Source organism: Artibeus jamaicensis, unplaced genomic scaffold (assembly GCF_021234435.1).
Source record: "Artibeus jamaicensis isolate MK-2021 breed Jamaican fruit bat unplaced genomic scaffold, CSHL_Jam_final contig_233, whole genome shotgun sequence".
Taxonomy (NCBI): domain Eukaryota; kingdom Metazoa; phylum Chordata; class Mammalia; order Chiroptera; family Phyllostomidae; genus Artibeus; species Artibeus jamaicensis.
In genome coordinates, this window is record NW_026521486.1 from 51,118,630 (window position 1) to 51,144,384 (window position 25,755).

General features: G+C 45.4%; 1 protein-coding gene across 1 annotated transcript; it reads right to left on the reverse strand.

The window, feature by feature from the left end:
- Nucleotides 1-16,006: 16,006 nt before the first annotated feature.
- On the reverse strand, nt 16,007-23,038 carry KRT2 (keratin 2). Its single transcript, XM_037135217.2, has 10 exons — nt 22,762-23,038; nt 22,421-22,719; nt 21,235-21,449; nt 20,835-20,895; nt 19,937-20,032; nt 19,116-19,280; nt 18,684-18,809; nt 17,669-17,889; nt 16,508-16,542; nt 16,007-16,410 (listed from the first exon to the last, which is right to left on the reverse strand). Exons 1-10 carry the CDS (start codon nt 23,036-23,038, stop codon nt 16,007-16,009), a joined length of 1,899 nt encoding a protein of 632 aa, XP_036991112.2.
- Nucleotides 23,039-25,755: the final 2,717 nt, after the last annotated feature.

Below are 25,755 nucleotides of genomic sequence, written 5' to 3' on the forward strand. Positions count from 1 at the left end.
TGCCCTCCCGACCTGTGCCCCCAGGCTGCTGCTTCCCACTAAACACTCTCTGGTCACTTACCCAGTAATAACTCTTATAACAATGATTACCCCTTAATTAGGCAATAATAATGCCAGCTTGACTGCCAAGCAGGGCTCAAGGACCTAAGGTTAATGATTTTTAAAATGGAGCTTTCCCAGTAAAGAGGGAATATAAGGAGCATTTTTACTCACCTTGTAAAGCTAAATAGAAATGACATACCCTTCTGTCAACAGGGATAACTGAGCAGGGAAAACAGCAAGTGAGCATATGGGCATGTGTATGTGTGTGTGCGTGTGTGCATGTGTGTGTGTTGCAGGAGGGAGAATGGAGGTGAACAATATTCAGGGTCCATTTGGTCAGTGCATAAAAGTTACCAAATGGATTAATTTCCCATGAAGTTTACTGCAAAGCATGGTGGGGAGGGGAGAGGGCTGAGGCAGGGATAACAGCAGAAGCAGACAACTCTTTGAAAAGAAACACAAATGTAATTGAAAAACAATAACACAATTTTTTAAAAACTAAAGTCTTTAAAAAGAAAAGAAAAAGAAACATAAGACACAAGATCTTTTCCACAGAGAGGAGAGGCCCAGGGCTCTCCTGATGCCCTTCATAGCCCAGCAGGTCACACTGGGCATTGATTTCAAACTGGACTCCATCTGACATGTGGTCCCGACATATCATTGCTTCTCTTCCATTCTATTCTCATTCCTGGAGAAGGGGGGACACCTGAACTCAGCCCCCTCTCACGTTGTCTTCCACAGTGGCTTTTTCAGGCGCAGCGGTGGAGCCAGGTTGGCACACCTGCAGCCACCAGGTCCCTATAGGTCTTTCTCTCCCCTCCTCTTTTTGGTGGCCCACCTCAGTCTGTGGGCACTGGCTGAGTGTTCTTGAACAAGTTGCATCTTGCCTCATGGCCCCATGGGGAGGATTTGAGTAGAAAGTTCCTACGACGTTCCCTTTGCATTAAGATCCTACACTGGCCTCCAGGTTGTCAGGCCCCCCAGAGAGATGCCTTCACCCAGGTTTGTGAATCACTGGGAGGTGGAGTCCCGGTGCCCCAGACTGGATCACACGGAGCTTTAGAAAATCAAATTGAAACAAGTTCTTGATAAACTGGAGGCAGATTATCAAAATGATGACTGACAACATGAAGGAGGGTGACTGAGAAGGGACAGTGATCATCGAAAAGGAGATGTGCGTGCCTGTCCCTCAGGACCAAGAGAGAGTGAAACTTTTCATTCTGCACCACAGAAGGGGATGCATTGGAACAAGAGCACTACAGGGGTGCAGGGCACACAGGGGAAAGGTGACTGACTGGCAGACCTGTCAGCCCATGGAGACTGCACAAGAAATGTTCCCAAGGACCCTCAACATTTAAATGTATGAAAAAAAAGGAAGAGGAACTTGTTTGGACCCAGGAGACTGTCTCCATATTGCCAAAGAAAATAAAAGGTGAGGTGAGGGCCAGAGGAGGGCATATTCTCCGTGAAATACTCGAGTTGATAGATGTGACAGGATCAGGGCCAAAGACTCAACTTTGCCCCTGGGGGAAATCTCCAGGTTTCTGTGCCCTGGTTTCTTGTTGAACTTGACTATTCATTTCCCTTACTAGAACCGGTGTCTCCAGAATTCCCAACCTGAGGTCTGGATCCTCGGGTGCTCCTGCTGGCCCCTGAAGACCTCGCAGCCCTGGAGGCAGGCCACAGGACAAGGAGTGACTGTCTGAGACCACACAGCCATGGTCTGCAGAGTGAGACCAGGGCCCCAGGCCCCCAGCCTCCTGGCAGAGGGCTCCTCTCTCCTTATCTCAGGCAAGGAGAAGGGTGACTCCTGACAGGCCAGCAAAGGAGAGCTCCCCGTTACTCACTGCGGCTCACATTGTTGGTGACTTCTCCAGCCAGCTCATTGGCAGGGAAACAATCATAAAAATCAATAAATCCTCTGACCAGGACTCAGAGGAGGATAATTTCTATAAGAAAGATATCCTAGGTCTGCTTCATAATTTGTGATTCATTTTCACTTGGAAAATACCTGGGTCTCAGTTCCTGCCTAGTGTAACAAGGACTGGCACAGTGAATTTCACACCCTTGTCTCCAGTCTCCCACTCTTCTCCTCGCTCCCTGGTGCCCTTGGCCCTCCAGTGCCTCTGCACCCTTTCCCCAGCCCGGGCTCGGTGCAGTCATGTGGGATAGGACAAAGCTAAGGAAAGCTATACCTTTTTCCTCTGCCTTTCTCAGTGGAAGGGAAATTGCTCCACTTTTCCCTTTGGTCCAGAGGTCTAGAAAGATATTTGGAGGAGTTAAGGACTCCAGCATACAGGGCTAGAATCTATGCTAATTATGTTACTCCAGGCAAAGGCCCTGACTGGACACCTACCCAACCACCACTGACAAAACTCAGGTGTCGTTTCAGGAATAATGAGTGCGTTAATTAATTGTTCCATCACACAGATAGGAATGCTGGCTGATGTAGCCTTCCCAGGTGGGCTACAGGCTGTTGGCATTGGTGCTGACGTCCAGCAGCTCCCACTTGGTCTCCCACACCTGGTTCTGCTGCTCCAGGAACTGCACCTAAAACTGGATTCCAAGGGTTCAACTCCAGGGGACAGTGTAGTGGAGTTGAGAAGACCTTGCTCGCCTGGCAAGAGGGACAAGTGATCAGTCTGGCACTGATTTCCCACATGCTGTGATACAGGCTGGTTTAGACCCACCACTCGGAGAAATTTCGGTTATGTGTGTATGGCCAGCTGCTTAGAAGAGTGGTGCTCAAACTCTAGAGGGTATTCGAATCGACCCCTTGCAAGATCAGAAAAGGCATGGAGGTCCAGGTTTCTCAGTGCAAGACAGGGCCTAGGTCTTGGTGCATTTGCCAGCTTCCCTACTCGATTCTGATTCCCACCCAACTTTGAGAACCACTGGCCCAGATCATTTGGGAAGGAGGGATGTCAGGAAGAGATTCATCAATGCGGCAGCAAAATAACTCACTCTCAGGAACATTCTTTTACAAATAGTAATAACTATTTTGTGTGGACAAAATATTCCCTGTCCTCACTTTCCTTGCTGTCTTCATGACATTGCAAGAGACAGCAGCAACCGGAGCAAAATTAACTGAGAATGTGCACCATGAATTTGTTGAGCACCTTCCTGATAAAGATCAGGAGCCATTTCTTCCTACAGCCAATCTCCCCTTTGCGTCTCCCCAACACCCCTGCCCCTTCTCACAGCACAGCAGGTGCTGAGGCCTGAGAAGGAAACACACAGTTTAATTTTTTCCCCTAAACCAGAACTTTCATCAAGCAGGAATCCCATACAATTTCCCACCTCTTTTTTTCCAGCTTTATTGAGGTATAGTGGCTAAAGTTATAATATATTTAAAGAGTACAATACTGTGAAAGAATCCTCACCATCAAGTTCATTAGCACATCCATCATCTCATATACTTACCCTTTTTGAGTGTATGAGAGGACATTTAATTATACTCTCTTAGCGCATTGTAATTATATGGTACAGTGCTATCAACTGTAGCCACCACAAGAGAACATAGTTAGTTCCTCATTAAATCTACTTTACCTCTTATTGGCTTCTCCTAATTTTTTCTGAGCCCCAAGTTCTTGCAATAGTGCTAACCATAGCCGCTCCCCCTTAAGGAAGAGTACCCTGAGGAAGGTGGGGCTAGCCAGAGCTAGAGCACTCCTCCCATACAGTCCTGAGCATCCCACTGATGCTAACTCAAGATGCAGCCTTCCTGGTCCCTCTTTTTCCCAGGGCTGTTCAGGGTAAACCTCCATCTAAGGCTGGTCTGAAAACAGATTGTTTGGCATGCTAGGATAAGAAGTCTGGTCTCCTTTTCATGGTAGGACCAGATAAGACCTGAAAGTCAGAATTTCCCAAGGCTATGGGCACAGCTCACTCCTCCCAGCCTGGCCTACAGAATTTGAAAATTGACTGGCCACATCATTCGCATTGATTCCTTGCTCCTCTGCCAGAGCCCATTACCTGGGCACTATCCCTGATTCTGGTGGTCTCCATTCGCTGGTTTGAGGAGTAGAAATGCCAGTTTGCTCAGAGGGAAACTCTTAGACTCAAATCACATGAGGAACAAACCTTTGCCAATGTCTTAATGTGTCCCCTTTCAAGACCCCCACTGACCATTCTGTCTTTTTAAAAACTGGACATCTCGTCCCATTCCAATTTACTGTTCATGAAGGAGGGATCACCTTTAAGGGCACCTTATTTCAGGGCAAGACTGGAGGAACCTAAGTTTGACATGCAGTGACGAGTCGCTGAGGTTCAGATCCAGTTTCCTAGGGAGGATGGAGAGCATGAAAACAAAGTGGGCGCCTTCCAGCAGGACCAGCTTTAAGGGCAGGAACTGAACTAGCTGGCCGGCACTGACGAACTAGTTCAGTGGGTAGCCACTCACCACATTTCCATCCTGGCAGAAAGGCCTTGTCTATAGATCCCTGAGGTCATCCAGGCCTGGGTCTCTTGTCTCCAGGCATCAGCACTCACCTTGTCAATGGAGGAAGCAAAAATGTTGTTCAGTTTCTTATATGCCCCTGCTCCTGCTGCTTCACCTTCTGGACTTCAGGGTCGATCTTTGCATCCAAAGGCTCCAACAAACTTGGGTTGACTACAATATCCTGGATGCCCCCAGGGCCTACTGACCCCAGCCCCCTACAACCACCACCAAGGCCAAAGCCCACCCTGCTGAGACTGCCCCCTGCCAAAATGTCTACGCCCATGGCTCCCCAGACTGCTGTGATGGGCCAGCCCTCCAGCTACCCTGGTGACGATGCTCCTGCTCCTGCCAAGACTAATGAGACTCTAGCTACCGTAACCTCCCCACCTAGCATAACCTTGGCAGGGGCTGCTGTTCTTCTGGACTGACAGAGGGCTTCCTGCCCATCCACCAACCTCCCAGCAGGAAGGCTGAGCCACTACTGGAGATTCCACTCTAGCCCTTCAAGGCATAGACCTGCCTGCTCATGGTAGCTCAAGAGGAGTAAGCGACTCTGGGAAGGTGGGAAAAGGTGTCTCAGTGTTCTCCCCTGGAGTGCGCGAGGCTCCCCTTATATATTTCTTGGAGATGGCAGCAGGCCAAGGATAGGTTCATGGGTTTTGCTCCCCAAAGCTGAAAGTGACAAGAAAAGAAATAACACCATCTACTTGGGAACAGTATGTCAAACAATTGTTACTTAGTTAGCAGGGTTTGCTTATTGTTTTTTATCCATCAGCCATCAGCTTACTTCTGCAATGTTAGGGGTAGATGTTTACACCCAAAAAGCTCTCAGATAGGGTATTTTCTGAGACTGTTCATATCTCAACATTTTCAGTTTCTACCAGATTGGCACTGAAACTCGAGATACATCCCCTAGAAGCTTTAGCACAGCAACACTGATGAATTAGAAACTGATATCTAGAAAGAATGGTGATTCAGAGAGACCCACTCAACGGGGTTTTCTCTAGTTGGTGGGAGTTGCTTCTGCCTCTCTACCAAAAAGCTTTTTCCCAGGACAAATTTCAAAATAAGAATAAAGAATTGCCCAATAAACTATGTCCATCAGTGAACTATTATTCAAATAATAAAATTATGGTTACAGGATTTGTTTGTGCGAACATAAAAAATTCAGTGTTAGCCCTGGCTGGTGTATCTCAGTGGATTGAGTGTGGGCTATGAACCAAAAAGTCCCCGGTTCAATTCCCAGTCAGGGAACATGCCTGGGTTGCAGGCCATGTCCCCATTGAGGGACATGCATGAGGCAACCACACATTGATGTTTCTCTCCCTCTCTTTCTCCTTCCCTTCCCTTCTCTCTAAAAAAATAAAATCTTTTTTAAAAATTTAGTTTTAATATTAAGTGAGAAAAGGAGAAATCAAAATTGAATAATGGGTACCACTAAATCTAAGGCACAGAATAGAAGGCAGGCTTGCAGTAAGACTGGAAATATAATATGAGCATAACTATATTGTTTTTAAAAGCTGACTAAAGCTAAATATTTTAGAAAAATACATTCAAAATACATATCAAAATGTTAACAGTAGTTGTTTCATGTAATAGTTGACTTTTTAATTTTCTATCTTTCTATTTTTCCAAGTCTAAAGTATCAGCAGCTGTTACTTTCATAATAGAAGTCAAGCCCTGTCAGGCTACAATCTCCTCTGCAGGGAAGTGAGAGCAGCCCTTCCCTTAAAAAACTCAAACAGGCCAAGGACCCTCATCCCGTCTTTTGCTTGCTCTCTAACTACAGGGACAGCTTCCTGAGGGAATATTCTGGACTCAAGCTCCCCTCACTACCTTTTCCCTAGGCCAGGAAAAGGCAGGTTATCCCACTGACTAGCAGTCCCATCATGGGCCCTTAATTCACCTCTTCCCCCTGACGCAGCAGGCCTGGCCCAAGTCATTTGGCACAGCCGTGCATACTGGCCTGGCTCGGTGACTCTCTCAGTTGGTCTCCTTTCCTAGACCCAGAATAGAAGCTAGGATGTCCTCTTCACCTGTAATCCTGTACGTGCTCTGCTCAGCCAGGCCTTGGTAGCAGCCCCTACCTGTTGTATGAACACCTCAAATCCTTCACTGGTAGGAAATCCAGGAAGAGAAGGAAAGCAGAATGGGATATAGTAGAAATAGTTTGGGATGTAAGAGCGTAACTTTAATTTTTTGTTCCAGCTTCAGTATTTCCTACTTTTGTGTCCATGGACTTTTCAGCCTCAGTTCGTCATCTTTCAAAACAGGGTGATGATGACACCTGTCCTTGCTACTTAGCCAGGGTGTTACAGAAACCATTCAAGGGAACGAACGTAAACGTTCGTTTTTACCATTGGTAAAAATGTTTTCGCCCACGTCTCTTTCTAGCAGTAATTTCATTTAATCCTCACAACAGTTCTATGATTATTTTCATATTTTAGAAGTGAACACTAAGGTTCAAAAGATCAACTGCTTTGCCCAAAAGATGCAATTAGTTTAGTAGTAGAGGTGGGATTTGAACCAAGGCTGACTGATTCTAGAATTTAGTACATAAATGTTGAATTGAATCAGATATTGAATTCATAAATATTGAGTAGACATAGACTGAGAGCTCTGAGGTTCAGGAGGAAGTGGAGAGCATGGACAGAGAGTGGTCTTTACAGAGACACTGGGGGAGCCCCACTAGGTGTGAGGGCTGGGAACGAGGGGGCCTGAGATGGGTCGCAGAAAACTGGAAGGGTGAAAGTGAGACAAAGGTGGGAAGACAAGCCAAGTCACAGCTGAAGAGATTAACAATGATGAAAGCGAAGGGGGAGGGGGAACTGTGGGTTCTCAGGCAGAGGCAGAATATAATTGTGCAATATTCTCTACATTTTTTTCCTTTTTCCTTCATAGGTTTTTATTTTAGGAGAAACTCTTTTGACCATTAGGTGAATAAACTATCTTAACTAGGATACCAAGAGCCCAAACCATTTTAAGTATTGATAAACTGTAATTCATTAACATTAAAACCTTTCACTCTTTGTAAGATACCATTAAGAGAAATAAAAAGACAAGTCACACACTGGGAGAAAATATTCCCAATACATGTATTTGACAAAGGACTGTTATCTAGAATGTGCAAAGAACTCCTGCAATTCAATAACTCAAGCCACACAATAAACATCCATGTAAGGTTTGAGCAGACTTTCCCCCAAAGATGTGCAAATGGCCAGTAAGCACAAGAAACAGTGTTGAACATCACTAGACATCAGAAAAAAAACATTATTAAACCACAATGAAATAATATGCACATCCATTAGATGACAAAGACTGACAATGCCCCTTGTTGGAGAGAAGGTGGAGCAGCCAGAACTCTCCTATGATGCCGCTGGACATGCAAAGCCATGCATTCACTCCACCCAGGCATGAGTGTTCTGGATAGCCTGGTAGGTACATATTGAACTTTATAACAAAATGCCAATTGCTTTCCAAAGTATTTATACAATTTTGCATTTCCAGCAGCAATGTGTGAGAGTTCCATTTGTTCCACATTCTCTCCAGCACTTGATGTTTTTTGTTTTAGACATTCTAACAAGTTGTAGTGGTATCTCATTGTGGCTTCAATTTGCGTTTCCCTAGTTACTAATGCTGTTGAGCATCTTTTCATGTGTTTACTCGCTGTCTCTGTCTCTCCTCTAAAGAAATGTCTGTTCAAATCTTTTGCACCTTTTTGATTAATGTGTCTGTTTCCTTACTAGTGAGTGTTGAGAGTTTTTTATATATTCTAGATACAAGTCCTTTATCAAATATGTGTTTTGCAAATATTTTCTCCCAGGCTGTGACTTGTTTTTTTCATTCACTTTACAGTGTCCTTCACAGAGAAGTTTTCAATCTTGATAAAGATTAGTTTTCTAATCTTTTTCTCTTATTGCTCATGGTTTTGGGTGTTGTATCTAAGCAATCTTCATCTAACCCAAGACCACAAAGAATTTCTGTTATTGTTTCTTCCAGAATGTTTATAGTCTATTTCTGACTCTCTACTCCATTTCACTGACATATGTATCTGTCCTTTAACCAATGCCATGCTGTCTTGATTACTATAATAAGTCTCAAAATCAAGTAGTGTGAGTCCTGTAACTTTTTACAAAATATTATTTTGGTTAATCTAGGTACTTTGCATTTCCATGTACATTTGAAATTTTTATTGATTAATTGATTTTAGAGAGAGAGGAAAGGAGAGAGGAAAAAATAAACATTGATTTCTTGTGCCACTTATTTGTGCATTCATTGGCTGCTTCCTGTATGTGCCCTGACCAGGGACTGAACCTGCAACTTGAGCGTGTTGAGTCAACACTAACCAACTGAACTGCTCGGCCATCCATGTACATTTTTTCTAATCTTATTAATTTCTACAAAAAAATCTTGCTGTAATTTTGATTGAAGTTTCATCAAACATACAGATTAGTTTAGGAAGAATTGACATCTTAACAATGTGCGTCTTCCAATCCATGAACATGGTTTATCTCTCCATCCACTTAGGGTTTTTTAAATTTCTCTCATCATTGTTTTTTTGTTTGTTTTTTTTTAGTTTTGTGCACATAGATTTTACACAAATTTTCACCTGTATATCTAAATATGCTGTGCTTTCTTGGTGCTATTGTAAATGATACTGCCTTTTGATTTTAATTTCCAACTTTTGTTGCTGGTTTGTAGCCTGTAACTTTGCTAAGCTCATGTTAGTTTTAGTAGCTTTTGTGTAGAACCTTTGGGATCTCTTACATAGACAATCATACCCTATATAATAAAATCATTTTTATTTTCTCCTTCCAATCTATACATTTTTATGCCTTTTTCTTGGACTATTGCACTCTTCAGGAATTTCAGCATGATGCCAACTAGAGGTAGTAACAGGAGGTGTCCTAGCCTGTTCCCAATCTTACGGGAAAAACATTAAGTCTGTTGGAAAGAAGAATGTGAATTTTGAATGAGGTCCCCAGGTTATTTTAATGCACCACTTCTACTCCCAGAGTAGCTCTTTTTTTTGTAATTTATTTTTTTATTGATTATGCCATTACAGTTGTTCTATTCCCCCCTTCATTCCCCTCCACCCTGCACACCTCCTCCCCCACCATTCTCCCCCTTTAGTTTATGACCACGTGTCTCAAGTTCTTTAGATTCTATATTTCCCATACTATTCTTGCCCCCCATCTATTTTCTATCTACTGTCTATGCTACTTATTTTCTGTACCTTCTCCCCCCTTCTTCTCCTCCCACTCCCCTGTTGCTAACCCTCCGTGTGATCTTCATTTCTATGTTTCCACTCCTGATCTAGCTGTCCTTTTAGTTTGCTTTTGTTTTAGGTGTGGTTCTTAATAACTGTGAGTTTGCTGTCCTTTCACTGTTCATGTTTTTTTAACTTCTTTTTCTTAGATAAGTCCCTTTAACATTTCATATAATAAGGGCTTAGTGATGATGAACTCCTTGAATTTGACTTTATCTGAGAAGCACTTTATCTGTCCTTCCATTCTAAATGAAAGTTTTGCTGGTAGAGCAATCTTGGTTGTAGGTCTTTGGATTTCATGACTTGGAATACCTCTTTCCAGCCCCTTCTTGCCTCTAAGGTCTCTTTTGAGAAATCCGCTGACAGTCTGATGGGGACTCCTTTGTAGGTGACTGTCCCCTTAGCTCTTGCTGCTTCTAGGATTCTCTCCTTCATTTTAATCTTGGCTAATATAATGATGATGTGCCTTGGTGTGTTCCTTCTTAGGTCCAACTTCTTTGGTACTCTCTGAGCTTCCTGGATTTCCTGGAAATCTATTTCCTTTGCCAGATTGGGAAAATTCTCCTTTATTATTTGTTCAAATAAGTTTTCCACTGGTGGCTATTCCTTTCCCTCTTCTGGTACCCCTATAATTCAGATGTTGGAGCATTTAAAGATGTCCTGGAGGTTCCTAAGATTCTCCTCATTTCTTTGAATTCTTGCTTCTTGACTCTTTTCTGTTTGGCCATTATTTGCTTTCTTCTGGTCCACTCCATTGATTTGAGACCCAGTTTCCTTTTCATCGCTATTGGTTTCCTGTGCAATTTCATTCATTTCAATTAGTTTCGCCTTCATATGTTTCTCTAATTTGTGGCCATAATCAACCAGTTCTTTGAGGATCCTGATCACCAGTGTTTTAAACTGTGCGTCTGAGAGTTTTGCTATTTCTTCATCGCTTAGATTTATAGGCTCTGGGGCTTTGAGATCTTCTTGAGCCATTTTTGGTCTGTTCGCACTCGTTAAGTACGAGGAGCAGAGCCTTGGACTCCCAGGTAGCTGGGTTGGGACGCTATATGTGGGGGCGTGGTCAGAGTGGGGAAATGGTGGCCCCCTCTGCTGTTTCGAGCCGCCAGGTAAGGAGCGGAACCTTAGGTGGTTCACCAGGGCAGGGCCACTTAGGTCGCGGGGTTATGACGCTGTATGTGGAGGTCAGAGCGGAGAAATGGCAGCGCCCTCTGCTGCCTGGGGCTGCTGGCTCTTGTCCAGTCTCCCACTCCCTCGCTTGTCTATCCACACAGGAATGCGTGACCACAGTCAACCCACAGCCCTGCTCCCTCGCTGTTTCTCCGCGGTTGCTTGCTGAGTTGCCCCCCAGGTCCAACTCTGCTCCTGGATTCTTCGCGGCTGAGTCTGTCTGACTGAGTTTTCCTGTGCAACCCTGCTCCGCCAGCTGCTGATTTCGCCCCTCTTACCGGTCAGGCTGAAGAATTTGTTGTTATCAAACTTCCAAAAAGTTCAATTTTCTGTGTTCTGGCTATGTTTTCTGTTGCTAATATTTAGTTGTCTCTAAACTTGGTTGTGTGAGGAAGCACAGCGTCTCCACCTATGCCTCCATCTTGTCAGAAGTCCCCCCCCCCAGAGTATCTCTTATATTAATAGCTGTTCATAAATTTCTCATCTATCCCCCAACTGGAGTGTAAGCTCCCTGTGGGATGCAGTGTCTTGTGAGTATTGGTACCCTCACAACAGCCCAGTGCAGTGCCTTGCCCACGGTCATTGTCCAACCATCAGTGAACCAAAATGAAATGGAGGAGGGGCTCCTCTCTGCTGGCCAGGTGGAGTGCTGCCCTATTCATGAATCATTTAATAAAGCTAGTAAGACCTTCAAATTTAATAATTGAAATGAAATGAAATAGGATGAAAACAGACCTTCAGGTGTTCACACCCACCCACATCCTGTGTCTCTAAGCCTCTTTCCTGACTGTGTCCCAAACCCCCCATTCAGCTGGGAGGTTTAACAAACAAGCCCACCCAATAGCACAGACAGGGCTTTTTTCATCAGAGCTGGGGGGATACACAGAGACATCCCATTTCATCTCCTTTAACTGATGCAGAAATCAGCCTTGGGAGAAGAAATGACTATTATAACGTCACATGATGATTCCCCCCCAAGATGAAGATAAGCATTCAAGTCTCCCCCCTCCCACAGAAAGGCTTCTCCACTTCACAGCAAGTAGAGGAAGCATGAGTGCTCCATTCAACCGGGCTTCCTGGAGGAGGTCAGCTGTCTCAAGACTCGTTTAAGTCGATAGGGAAGATTTCTGTGAAGGGGAGCAAAGAGGCTCATTTGAATTCATCCTTGGACTCCCAGGCAGAGAAAGGGAGGGAGCTATGAAAAGGAGCAAGTTCCAAATATTCTGCAACATTATCAGAACATAAATATTTAGTCCACTTTCCTACGGAAATAGAGCTCATAAAGCCTTTCTGCTTGTGTCCATCTATTCTTTTTGAAGGCCAGAACCTGACAAGTCAATTATCAGATTTGGTGGGAGGGGCATGACCCAGATTGTAGACTAGTCTCCTAAGACTCCTAGGAGCAAATGGAGAATCTCTCCCTCAAGCTGGCCCCTCACTCCATTACCTGCTTACAGACAGATTTCTTTCAGGCATCAGGCCTGTATTCCTGAATTAACATAAAAGGTTAATTTTGCTTAGAGTCCAACGTGAAAGTAACATGTGGCCCCAGCTGGTGTAGCTCAGTGGGTTGAGTACGGCCTGTGAACAAAAGGGTCACTAGTTTGATTCCCAGGCAGGGCACATGACTAGGTTGTTGGCCAGGTCCCCAATAGGGGGCATGCAAGAGGTAACTACACACTGACGTTTTTCTCCCTCTCTTTCTTCCTCCCTTCCCCTCTGTATAAAAATAAATAAATAAAATATTTTTTAAAAACAGTAACACATGTCTGAGTAGATCTGAAAAGAAGGGTTGTGCTCCAGGTGAGGTAGGAGTGAGAAGCTATGAACCACAGAAGACTCACACCACTGACAGTCTCAGGAATTAAGGTAATTGGAAGTAAAAACTGCCACCCTACCTGCCTTACCTTCTTTCCCTTCCAAAAGTTACCAAACGGCTCGCCATTCCTGAAGCCTTCAAACAGTACATGAATAAAGGATGGAGGCCTGGTTCTAGGCCTTACCTGATTTCTAACCTAAATCAGAAGTTCAGATTCACTGACTGTGAAATCTTCTTTCCAGCCCTAAGTTTCTGGGACACTAGTCCCTGTTTAGGGTCGTGTTGGTGTTTGCATGGTGTATGCACCCTAAAATAGCCAGTTTTGTGCTTCTCCTTCTCAGCGTACACCCTCACGACCCCCAGACCTCTCCCACCTGATCAAGGGCCCTTTTCTGAGCAACAGATCACCCTGGAATAGTCAGTTTCATGTACTGTCACCTTGTAGCCTGCAGCTTTCAGAGCTCTTTCTGTCTGTCACCCTCAGACCCGGGGCTGGCTGGTCTGGGTACAGGTGAAACAACCTATTGTCTATTAACACTTCCCCCTGCATTTCTCAAAACCATCTCTACAACCTTTAAGAACAGGAAGAGGATCTCAGACTCAACAGAGACCTCACCAAGATTTGAAGCTAGAGTATAATGAAAGAGAAAAGAACCCCTCAGTATTTTTTAAGATTCTATTTATTTATTTTTTAGAGACAGTGGAAGAGAAAGAGAAAGAGAGGGAGAGAAACATCAATGTGTGGTTACCTCTCAGGAGTTCCCCACCAGGGACCCAGGCTTGTGCCCTGACTGGGAATCGAACCTGCAACCTTCTGGTTTGTAGGCCCACACACAATCCACTGAGCTACACCAGCCAGGAGGGACCCCTCAGTATATTTTTCTTAGTTGTTTTAGACCATACCTGCTGTATCTGAACACAACATACATGAAGTTTCACCTGACCCAACCTAAGCTACCAACTGCAATTTGTATAACTCTGGCCAGTCTGATATCAGCCCCAAGAGTTCACCCTGCCTGCCCAGCCATTCCTGAGCTCCCAAGAGGTCCATGTCAGGTGACAAGGCCTTTTGGTGGAAAGGGACTGAAATCATCTTCACACTTACAAGAGAAGGCCACCCTGCCCAAGATGTCCAGGGGTGGGAGTTTACAGAGGGTTGCTGGAGGAGAGGAGAAAAGAGTGGTCCATTATCTGCTGAATGTGTTGGGAGACTTCTCTGATGGAATGGGAAATGTTCTGTAGAAATAGCATTCTCTTATTTTTGGAGGGCATTTTATAGTCCCAGAGTCTTTCCCAGATACTCTCCTTCAGCTTTCTTGAGAGCTCCACATGGGGACTTAGGACTGTAGGGTATCATGAGCACTCTAGGTCATAGAGCATCCATGACCTAGGTCAGACTGAGGGAATTCTGCCCTGGAAGCTCAGAATTGCAAGCAATCTGGATGGGAGCTCAGGGGCCTCAGCTCGTTTGCTCTGGGGAGAAGTTGCCTCACATCAGAGCTTTTCTCAGATAGGGCAGGAGTGAGGTGGAGTCAGTGGGAAATGCTTGTTAAGAAGAGTGGCTTTTTCTGGAAAAGAGAATTTCCTACCAATCCCCCTGTCACCTTCCTGGAAATATTACAGTCCCCATGTCTGGCAAATACTTTTTGAGGATATCACACTGTGGAGAGCAGGACCAATAAAGTGACATTGGTCTGGTTAAGATAGCATAAAGTATATAAAACAAAATGAAGTTACTCATGTCAACCACAGTGGCTACCAGTCAGCCATGACACTTTGGTTCAAGAGGGAATCTACCTGTCATGTTAGACACATCTGGCAAGAAGACATGCCTAAAATATCTATACAAGTGACCAGAACAGCCATGTCTGCAAAGCAAGACACCCATAAATAGTCTCCTGGGGAAATTTTCCACTTGTCTTTGGGGTACTAAGACACATCAAGAGACACAATAGGGTGGAATATACTACTCTCCACCCCACTGGGGTAATATACACTTATCAAGGGTATAACTGAGGCAGGCTCCAAACCACTATTGAGACAGCTGAGCTCCACACACCAGAGTGCTGCTGCACACCACACTGATCTTGCTTGGCATCAGCTGCCAGAGGCGCTGCCCTGCCGGACTGAGGACTTCATTTGCACTGCTGCCCACCTGGCTCTGGAGATTCTTCCTCACAAGACAATGATGGCTTGCTTGCTCACTGTGCTGTCTCCTGGACCCACAAACTAAGACTCTGGGACTCAGGTTTGTTACCCCCAATTCTCTTGTGTAATGTTATTACTAATTGTTTCTGAGTGATTGGTATTGTCACTAGGTTAGTATAAATTTGAATTAAATCTGCATCAATGAAGGTTAAGTGAACCTGCATTAATAAAATCCTAATGAATAGCATAGTCACCTGCTTTGGCTCCCTGCTATTTCTCAGTGCCCATGTCACCTGTAGAACTGCTGGTCATACAGGCTACTCAGTGCTTTTGGTTCATCAAGCCCAGATCAGACGATCTGAGCAAGGACTGAAGGCTGGCTTATAGAAAAGGCTATAATTCAAACACACGCTCACAACACATATGCATCCCTTGACTCAGTGCCAGCCCCACTTCATTACTGTTCTTAAAGAATTCCAGAGGGAGGGGGGAACATTGCCTCCTCCCAGCTACACTGCCCCGGGGCAACATGTTTCTCCTTCAGGAATCCTCTCTTACCCTTTCCAAATCTCCATTTTCTGGTGTCTTCAGTTAGAAGGCAATGAGTAATAGCCCCTGGGTACCCACTTCTGCCAAGGTTGACATGAAACACACATCACATGCTATGAATTGCAAATGAAATTTATTGTGCAGACACCAAGACCACAGCACTTTAGATTCAGAGCCAGCAAAACAGGCTATATACACAGAAACTTGTTTCCCTGGGGGAACTGCCAGGGGAAAGGCACAGGCTTTGAAACAGGGTCCTCAACAGAATACTTGGGGGGGGGGCGGGGAGGACCACCAAATGGGCAATGCAAGGAGTGGCCAGGAATGGGGACATGGCTGGAAGCACAAACCTAGGCAATGCAGATTCTTCCCCAGGGGACAGAGGGTGTCAGTGGCTTCAACTAATTTCTTTGGAGAGGAGATATTTCAAAAATTCTATGTAGGCATCCCTTTCCTCCAAAATGCTATCAGAGGTGGATTACAAGGTTTGATTTGCTGTCAATTAGATGTACAAAGACAGACCTCTACATTCTGGAGTGGGAGAATCAGGAGCAGAACTCCATCTTTATCTAAAAGAGAAGCTTACATTGGAACTGTAACTTTCACCACCCCTCTCAGAGCTAAAACCTCCGCCTCCTGTTTTAGTACCACCTCCAGAGCCATATCCCCCTCCAGAGCCTCCTCTAGAGCCTCCTTTAGAGCTTCCTTTAGAGCCTCCTCCAGAGCCATATCCTCCTCCAGAACCATAGCCTCCTCCGGAGCCAGAGCCTCCTCTGGAACTGCCGCCTCCACCGCCACCTCCACCGCCACTTCTGGAGCTTGACCCTCTGCCTCCAGAGCCGAAACTGCCACTTCCAGAGCCGTATCCTCCTCCTCCTCCTCCAGAACCAGATCCTCTACCTCCAGAACCATGGCCTCCAGAGCCGGACTTGGATGCCGAGGTTGTAGAAATAGTGCTGCTTGTCACAGCTGCAGAGAGAGATGGTGATGCCATAGAAAGTTCTGACTGTCTCAGCCTGCCTCCACCCAACACACCACACAGAGGGAGGACCATACCCCCACTTACACACAGTCACGTTGCTGCTGAGGTCTCCAGACATCCTGTAAGGGAGAGGGAGAAAAGGCAGAGCACTTAAGTTCTACATACATGTTGTTTTGCAAGTGTACAGGTTAGCCTCTAACATCAGCCACCAGAGCCCTGGAGAACTCGCTCTCTCCTGCGCTGCCAGATCACAGAGATGGGACCAGCCCCCTCTTTCCACACTGCCTGGCATCCCAATCCATCTACATTTTTTGCTCTCATAAAAATAATCAGAAGGCAAATTCACTTTTGACTTGGCACCCCATTTTTTAATTTAAATCCATCTTGGGGAATCTAGTATTCAGAATCCCAGCCACATCAGAAATTTTGAAATGAGGCTGTACTGCATGAACATTTAGTTCAGAAAGAACTGCCACTCTGTACAGCCTCCCTGCCCCACCTTCCTGCCTCACTGCCCTTGGCTTCATCTGAACTCTTTCCCACTGCCTCTAGCAAGCTGAGGGATATGAAGCTTGGACTCGCAGACAGGCACAGAGCAACAGCCCGAGCCAGCAGCTCCCTCCCTGTCATACTGGCTTGCTGGTGGCCCAGAACAGCTTTCCTCCTCCAGTTGCTTATAGCCAGATTAAATAAATCACTGGGGATGTTAACGACACTGACAGTTTTCTGGCCCCTTTAGAGGAGTTAGCAAATGGTTCTGTTTATGCCTCCAGAAACCTGCAAAAATTAGGTCTGGCTTCTGCTCTGGGTGAGCACACCCCAGCCAGTCAGCATGCCCCAACCCACCACCTCCCTATTCCAGGTCACAGCATGGAGGCAGAAGAGACCACGTGCCCCACAGACCCAGAAAGCAAGGTTTCAAAGTGTCTAGGACTGACATGCTTTCACAGCATATTGGTTTTTTTTTTGGGAGGGGGTTTGTTTGTCTTTCAGAAAAGACCACAATTAACTTACTGCTTAATTTAATTTACTCTGCCTTGTTAGTCATTCCATATGAATAAATCTACCACTGTACAACAATGCTTTATGTCCTGACTTCCTGCTTAGGGGACATAGTGATGTCAGCTGTCAGCCATCAGAAGGCCCAGCTCCACCACTGCTTTCCCTGCCTTTGTCTTCTGCCCTGGTTCTAAGAGAGAAGGAAGGGTAAACTTGGGTCCCTTCTGCCCTCCCAGTGCCCCTCACCTGTACTCCTCGCCCTCCAGCAGCTTCCTATAGGTGGCAATCTCCACGTCCAGGGCCAGCTTGGTGTTCATGAGATCCTGGTAGTCCTTCAGGAGCCGGGCCAGATCCTCCCGGGCCTGCTGTAGGGCCTCCTCCAGCTCAAGGAGCTTGTTCTTGGCATCTTTGATGGCATGCTCTCCCCTCTGCTCAGCATCTGCGATGGAGTCTTGCACATTCTTACACTACAAGGGAAGGAGAAAAGCTTTCTGTTTATATAGAGACTGGCATCTGCCTGGCAGAGAGAGAACAGAGGTGTTTAGGGTGTGGCAAGCCAGAATCACTGCCTGGAAGTGTTGGGTTCCCCTGGAGTTAACACAAGCTGCAAACAACTGTGCTAAGACTTGTTGCTGTCTCTGGGGCATCATCTTCCCAAGTCACCTTTGACTGGACTCTTACAATTTCCCCACACAGACCTTTGACCCTCACGACACAGGGCCAGAATTATTATCCCATTTTATAATTGCAAATGAAAACATCCAAGGTGGACTGCTTCACAAATTCTGTTGTTTATGGAGTAGATTCTGTGTCCCACATCCTCTCTTTCAAAACTAATGCCCAGCCCTCTGCCAACTCCCTGCAGCACTCACTGCCTCTCCATCATGCAGCCAGCTGTGCTCAGGGCTGTGCCACAGTGGGACACTAGGGTTGCAATCCATGACAAGTCCAATGGCCCCTGCTTTATTTGTTATTCTTCCCTTTCACTGGTGTGAGCAATCAAAAAGCAAGCATAATTGTTTGCCTGTACTACTCCTTGCTTTAGAATGTCCCTTAGGCCACTCTAAAAATTGTTATAAGCCTTAAATTATGTTAAGCTCAAGGCATTTGGCACCAACATACACTAGACTAGAACATCTCAGTTTCTCTCTCTCTCATGCACACACGCACACATTTGCACACACCTATACACAGCTTCTCACCCCACCCCAAGCCCTGCGCAACCTGTGGAGTTGCACCAGTCCTCAGGGATGCACCCCACCTGCTTCTTCACATGGTCAATCTCCCCTTTCAGCCTCTGGATCATGCGGTTTAGCTCATGGATCTCCATCTTGATCTCTTTCATGCTGTCTCCATGTTTCCCAGCAGTGATCTGGAGCTCCTCATACTGTATGGGGAGAGAAAAACAGTTGCAGATGAGAAGAAGCTTGGCTTGAAGCAGGGAAAGCCTGGTACTGGCCCAGGGAGCATCAGCCAAGCTGGATATCATGTCTACATTCATGGGGGTGGGAACCATCTGATACCCCCAGAAAGACTCAGTGCCAATCTTGACTGAGGACATTTAGGGTACTGTGGACACTCTTTCTGGAGAATGATGCCTAACTTCCACTAGATAAAAACAATAACAATCATATTATTCAGTTTCTGGCTGGCTAGAAGCAGCTGTGACTCTTCCTGGGCTCCAAGTACTTGCCTTGCTCTGGTACAGGGCCTCAGCCTCAGCCTTGCTCCTAAAAGCAATCTCCTCGTACTGGGACTGAACCTCTGCGATGATGCTGTCCAGGTCCACGTTGCGGTTATTGTCCATGGACAGGATGACGTTGGTGTCGGTGATAGTCTGGTGCGTGTGCGACAGCTCCTACAACACATGGGAGTTCCGGCCATGGCTTCCCTGTTTGTTGAAAAGGTAGCCCCTCCCTGATGTTCAGGAACCACACAGAGTCTCAGACTCAGAGGGCCCTGCATGGAATTTAAAGTTCTATAACCATCATTTCTAGGCCCCTGCTGAGGTTGTCCTGAGAATTGTGGAAGAGGGGTCTGTATTTCTGAGCCTCCTAGTTAACAGCCTTCATAATTTTGTAGTTTTGATTAGTGCCCCCAGAAAGAAGCTGATTAATGGCAAATGCCTTAAAATATACTTCCTGTTGCAGAAGTCACATATGTGCATTTAGGCAGGGAGCAGATAGGTATATTAAATTTGACTGCCAAAGTATATTGGACATAGGGATGGGAACAGGACAGATCTCTTCTTAAAGGGACTGGGACATTTGGGGACTGAAGTAAGGGAGAGTTGTCCAAGTTTTTCCAGAGCCTCGCTTCCTGTGACATCAGAGTAGAAAGTTGCTCTCCTCCAAGACCTACACCACAGAAGCCCCACAGCAGCCTGGTATGATGGCAATTTGAAGTCAGCCTGTCCATACATCCCACCTATACCACTTTTTCAACAATTGAGAAGGACTTTCCTTTGGTAGGAAGGGTGGGAAGAAGGGTTCCACCCAGGAGCAGGCTCCTTACCGCATCAAAGAGGGCTTTCATGAACTCAAGCTCCTGGCTCAGCACTTCTACCTTGGATTGCAGCTCCACCTTGGCCATGTAGGTATTGTCCACATCCTGTAAGAAAGGTAAGAGGCCTCTGGTGAAACTTATGACCCCCTTTTTGGGTATGGGTCCCATCCTCTCTCTACACTCTATTCCACCCAGTCTCTGTTAGCTGCTCTCCAATATCCCAGGCACCTCCAGATGAGCCTTGTCCTCATGAGACCTCATCAGGCATAAAGTCCAATCTGTGCCTTTCCTGGGGGTTCCATGCCCACATTCACTGCTCATGTGCCTCAACACCAACAAAGCTCTGAATTGATCAAGATCTGTCAACCATTCTCTCCCTCTTGCTTGATACATTATGGGACATAGTGGCCTCTGTAGTTTTTAACAGTCCTCCACTCTCTCATTCCATCTGTCCATCCCAATCTCTCCTGAGTTTCTTTGGACTTTATATCAAAGTTTCTGTAGGAACCAGCTGAAAATCCACACCTTTGCCTTCTAGCTCAAACCTTCATCAGTACAACCAACAAGCAACAGCAGGCATTCTTAGAGAAGTCTCATTCCTTTCTCAACTTTTTAGAAGAATTAAGTGTTCTCTTTGTTTTTATCTTTCATAATCCAATATAGGTTTTAATAGGTTATTGATGGGAAAGGCTCTAGCAAATTGCACAACATCTTTGAAAATTGTCTCCAGAAACTTGAACTACAAAAACACTTTTGTTCCCAAGAGAGTCAGTGATAGACATGCCTCACCCCTTTCCCTTGCCACTGGTCTTCTCACTCAGAGTTGTTCTCCAGCCTGTCTGTTTGAATACCACAGGCTTCTGAAGCACTCTCATCTCCAACCCAGCCATGACACTCTCTTGCTCACCTTTTTAAGTGTCACAAAATCATTCTCAGCAGCTGTGCGCTTGTTGATTTCATCCTCATACCTGTTGAGACCCAAAAGACATAGCGTTAGATTAGTTCTACTTTGTTTACTTTTTTCTTTTCCTTTTCCTGATAGAGTCACCAAAATTACCCTATTCTCATGGAATATTAAGCACTCTTTAATGGTCTAAAATGAAACTATGATATCCTAAATGAGGATGATTTTCAATAAATTAACTCTCCAACAAGTAAAACAGGTGATTTCTAAAGCCTGAATGTCTTCCTCGCAAATTATCAGCCCTTTATCACCACAAATGCAAGTGAGTGATGAGTGACTTGTTGGGGAAATAATCAGGTGGCTCAGATCAACATCTCCACTCAGTGTTTTCTCTGCCACCTACTTCTTCTTATATTCCTCAACAAGATCCTGCATGTTGCTCAGCTCTGAATCTTGTGTTGTCCTTTCTGCAGAGAGTGAATCCACATATTTCTTCAGTTGGCCAATGTATGCTTGAAAGATGGGGTCCAGGTTGGTGGAACGGCTGCTGACATTTATTTGCTGCAGCAGCTCCCATTTGGTCTGCAACACCTGGTTCTGCTGTTCCAGGAACCGCACCTGCCATGACCAGAAGAATGGGACATGAGCTCTGGAATGCCCTGCTTCGGGACCTAGAGGAGTCTACATGGCTTCATCCTCCTGAGCTGGATGACAGATCATGCCAGATTATGCCGGACAGAGCCTGAGCTCCCTGCCTCCACACTGGGAAGGTTCTATAGACTCCTAATACTACACCCAGCATTCTCCATGCACAGCACCCTTTTTCCTACTCTACCATCCACTAGTTTATTTGCAGCTGCTCCCAAGACGCCAGGCCATTTCCCTCCCCATTCCAGGTGAATTCTCGGCAAAGGTCCCATAAATGCTGGGGAAAACCGAAGGCAGGCCTCCACCGGCACTGCTCCTAAGGGTAATGAATGTGAGAGCACTGGAAGGCAGACTCCTCAGTCTGGTTTTTAGGAGCCTTGTAAATTCCCTAGACAGGTTCAACAGCCTTGAAATAGGAGAAAACCCTGTAACACACCAAAGTGACACCAATAAAGACTTTATGGGTCACAACTGAGAATGTTTCTCTTCAAGGCAGGAACTTCATTCATCCCCAAGCAGATATTTCAGATTCGGCTCCCCAGAATTTAATAAAGTAAAAACTTATAGGGAAGGATAGAGGATCTCAGAAGAAAATGTCTCAGCAATTCCTTCCAAAACCTGCTGTCACATGGCTTGACCCAGTCAGTCCATTATTTATCTATATCACTTTTTCTATGATTTTTCAGAGTTTTCTATAAATATTATTTATTTAAGCAAAAACAGTAAAGCCAAGGGCACAAATAACTCCTAACTGTGGCTGTTGTGGAAGATGTAGCCCACAAAGCCAACACCTTTCCCCTTTGGATATTGCTAACAATCCAGGCTTATGTGACTTGCACTGATGGCTCTAAAACAGACAAATCTCTGAGATTTGCTTCTCAGTTAGCACTGGAAGTAGGGCATCCTAAAGCATCAGATGGAGCCAGCTTCTCATGACTCACCTTGTCGATGAAGGAAGCAAATTTGTTGTTGAGAGTTTTGATCTGCTCCCGCTCCTGGGCCTTCACGTTCTGGATCTCGGGGTCAACTTTCACATTGAGAGGCTGCAGCAGGCTCTGGTTGACGGAGACTTCGTGGATGCCTCCACCAGGGAATCCGCCAGGCCCGAAGCCACCAGGACCCCCAGAACCTCCAAAGCCGCCACCGCCTCCCAAGCGGCCTCCACCAAAGCCGCCTCCTCCGAAACCACCGCCTCCGAAGCCACTGCCACCTCCGAAGCCACTGCCACCTCCGAAGCCGCCTCCAAAGCCACTGCCACCTCCGAAGCCACCTCCAAAGCCACCTCCTCTGCCACCAAATCCACCACCGGAGCCAAAGCTTCCACCTCCTCCGGCCACACTAATGGAGATGCTCTTGGTTCCTCCAAGGCCAACAAGACTCCGACTGCCAAAGCCGCCTCCACCACCGCCACCGCCACCGCCATGGCGGCTCAAACAGGAGAAACTGGTGCCTGATCTCCGGCTCCCACCAGAGACCACAGCCGAGCCACTGCTGAAGCTCCGGAATCCTCCTCCACCTCCTCCTGCTCTTCGAGGTTTGCACGTGATCTGACAACTCATGATGGCTTTGCCCAGCAAGGAAAGTTGAAGGTTCCTGAGAAGAGTTAAAGGCTGGAGATTCAACTCTGCTCTTGGGAGACTGTCAGGGTCCCCTTTTATACTCCACCTAGGTGTTGGTGTGCATGGGTGTGGGCCCACTTATGCATGGGTTTGGTCTGCCTGGAAGCTATTCCTGGTGTATGATTATCAAGCTAATAGCCATTAAAAATCTATAACCTGCCCTATCCCAGAACTTGCTTTGATTGCAAACTCCTCCTGCTTATCTAGGCATCTGTCATGCAATTTGATTTTTGTAAAATCATCAAAAGAGGAGATCAGAATGTGTGTTTCTCAATCTGAAAAGGACCTCCTGCACAATGCTGCTCCCTGTCCTGGACTAACCCAAAGGAGGCCAGTGAAGGCTCACCGCCACAGCTCAGCTGATACCAGACGACAGGTGTAGAGACTGTGGCAGCCCCTCAATACCAGCCCCTTGGTTTTCCTTCTGCCCCAAGAAGAGTTTTAACAAGTGCCTTTGCATGTGATGTGGGGAAACAGGCATCCTCCTACAGACAGAAGTTCTGTAAGGCTGCCAAACAGGTATCCTAACACCTGAGATACTGCAAAAGAGTTGTCATTCTTCAGAATATCTTGACCCTTTCCTTCCTGTGATATAGCAGAAATGCACAATAGCCAGGCATTAATAAAAGGGGAATTTTCTTTCCTGTAACCAGAAGTTTTCATAACCATCAACTCCATCATTTTCTACATGAAAACCAGAAATGAGGGGCTGAAGGAAAGTTCCTCCTATGGGTCTATCTCACTCTGAGCACCCAATGAAAGTTTGCAATCAAAGGCTTTCCGCAACCCCAAGATCCAAGTGTACTTTGATTTAGTTAGTCAGTAGTCACGGTTTGGCAGTGATTCTAGTAAACAATTAGGAAACTGGGCTCTTCAATGATACCCAAGGTTGGATGAATATCAGAAGACCCACCAAGTCACCAAATGCACAGAGCACCCACATCTAAGTTCAAGCACAGTCCTTCCTTTGTCCATGTGGCCAGATACATAGGAGAGGCACTATGGAGTGTTCGAATTAAATTTAAAGTTGGAAATTCTGGGTTTGAGTCCCAATTTTGCATTTTACTGTCTCTGTGATGTTGTATTAAACTCAATCCTGTATTGTTAGCTATAAAATGAAAAATTCATCTGCAATGTTTTGAAAACAATGATACACAATATCAATGTTAAGTATTGTTGTTATTTTGGGTGAAGCAAAGATATCTCCTTTTCTTTTCGTGTGTTATGGTCATGAACTCTACAAAATCACTTAAGTTACCAAACCAGGATTACTCAGATTCTAGTTCAGAGTTAGCATACATTCAAGTAAAAAAGGTAAGCTTCAAGTTTAAGTCCCAGTTTCATTGTATTTTAGTTAAATGACCTTAGGTAATTCACAATGCTTTCTGAGCTTCAGTCCCCTCATCTATGGAAACAATAAGAATATCGTTATTGTAAAAACGAAACAAGGAGATAAACACATGTGCTAAGCTCAGTTCCTGGTCAATAGTAGAAATTCAGTAAGTACTATTTACCTTCTTGCACCACCTCCCCCAAGTCTCCAACCCTATGTCTTAACTAAGCGGCAATGAAGATAAAGAACAGGGAGCTAGTTATTCAAGAAGTTTGATTTGCAATAAGAGAATGCTGAAAGAAGCAGATCCGTGTGTCTCCTTTATTTATTTTCCCCAATTGGGCTTATATAATTGTAAGTATGCAAATACATCATAAAGCTAAAAGCTTTGGAGAGAACCTCAATCCAAAGTTAAATGTGTCATTATCTATGGCTATCTGAACTACGCCCTAATTGTCCATTACTCCATCATGACTGTGCTGAGGCCATGCCAGCTTTGGCAGGGGATGGGGGGGGTGGTCTCAGTCTGTCTGTGACAGAAAGGAACGAACATTTATTAAGCATCTGCTGTATATCAGGCTTATGCCAGGCATACAGTCTGTGTGCTTTATTATTCTGCTCTCACACTGGGTCTCCCTTTCCAGTCTCTTTGCCAGGTACCTTCCCTTTCTAGATCCATTTGCCAGTTCTTGAAAGTCAAGTTGAAAAGGTAGAGTCAGTCCTCTTCTCTTAAAATGTGGATGGTGAAAGAATGCAATGTGAATATTATATAACATTTTACTTCCTTTTTTAAACTTTACCTCTTACATAATGTCAGTGTGCTTATGTAGATAACAATTTCTGTATTCTTTAAGAAAGTGAAATGGGTATTAAGATGCTCGGTTCCAACAGTATTTTGTAGCTGACTTCCACTATGGTCCTCACTTTCTTCATCTGTGAAACGAGAACATTTATCCTAAATCCACACTGTTCCACAAGGACATTGACCTGTTGGTGTAATGAGTTTTCACTTTGCTGTCTCTGAGAGCAGAACAGCAATCCCGTATGTTTGATTTGCCTCTTTTTTTAAGTTTTTATTTATTTATTTTGAGAGAGAGGGGAAGGGAAGGAGAAAGTGAGGGAGAGAAACATCAGTGTGTGGTTGCCTCTCACATGTACCCCACCGGAGACCTGGCTGGCAACACAGCCAGCAACACAGCCAGCAACCCAGGCATGTGCCCTGACTGGGGATCAAACCAGTGACCCTTCGGTTCACAGGCTGACACTCAATCCATTGAGCCACACCAGCCAGAGCAAAATTCTTCTTTTAACAAGCTGCCGGCAA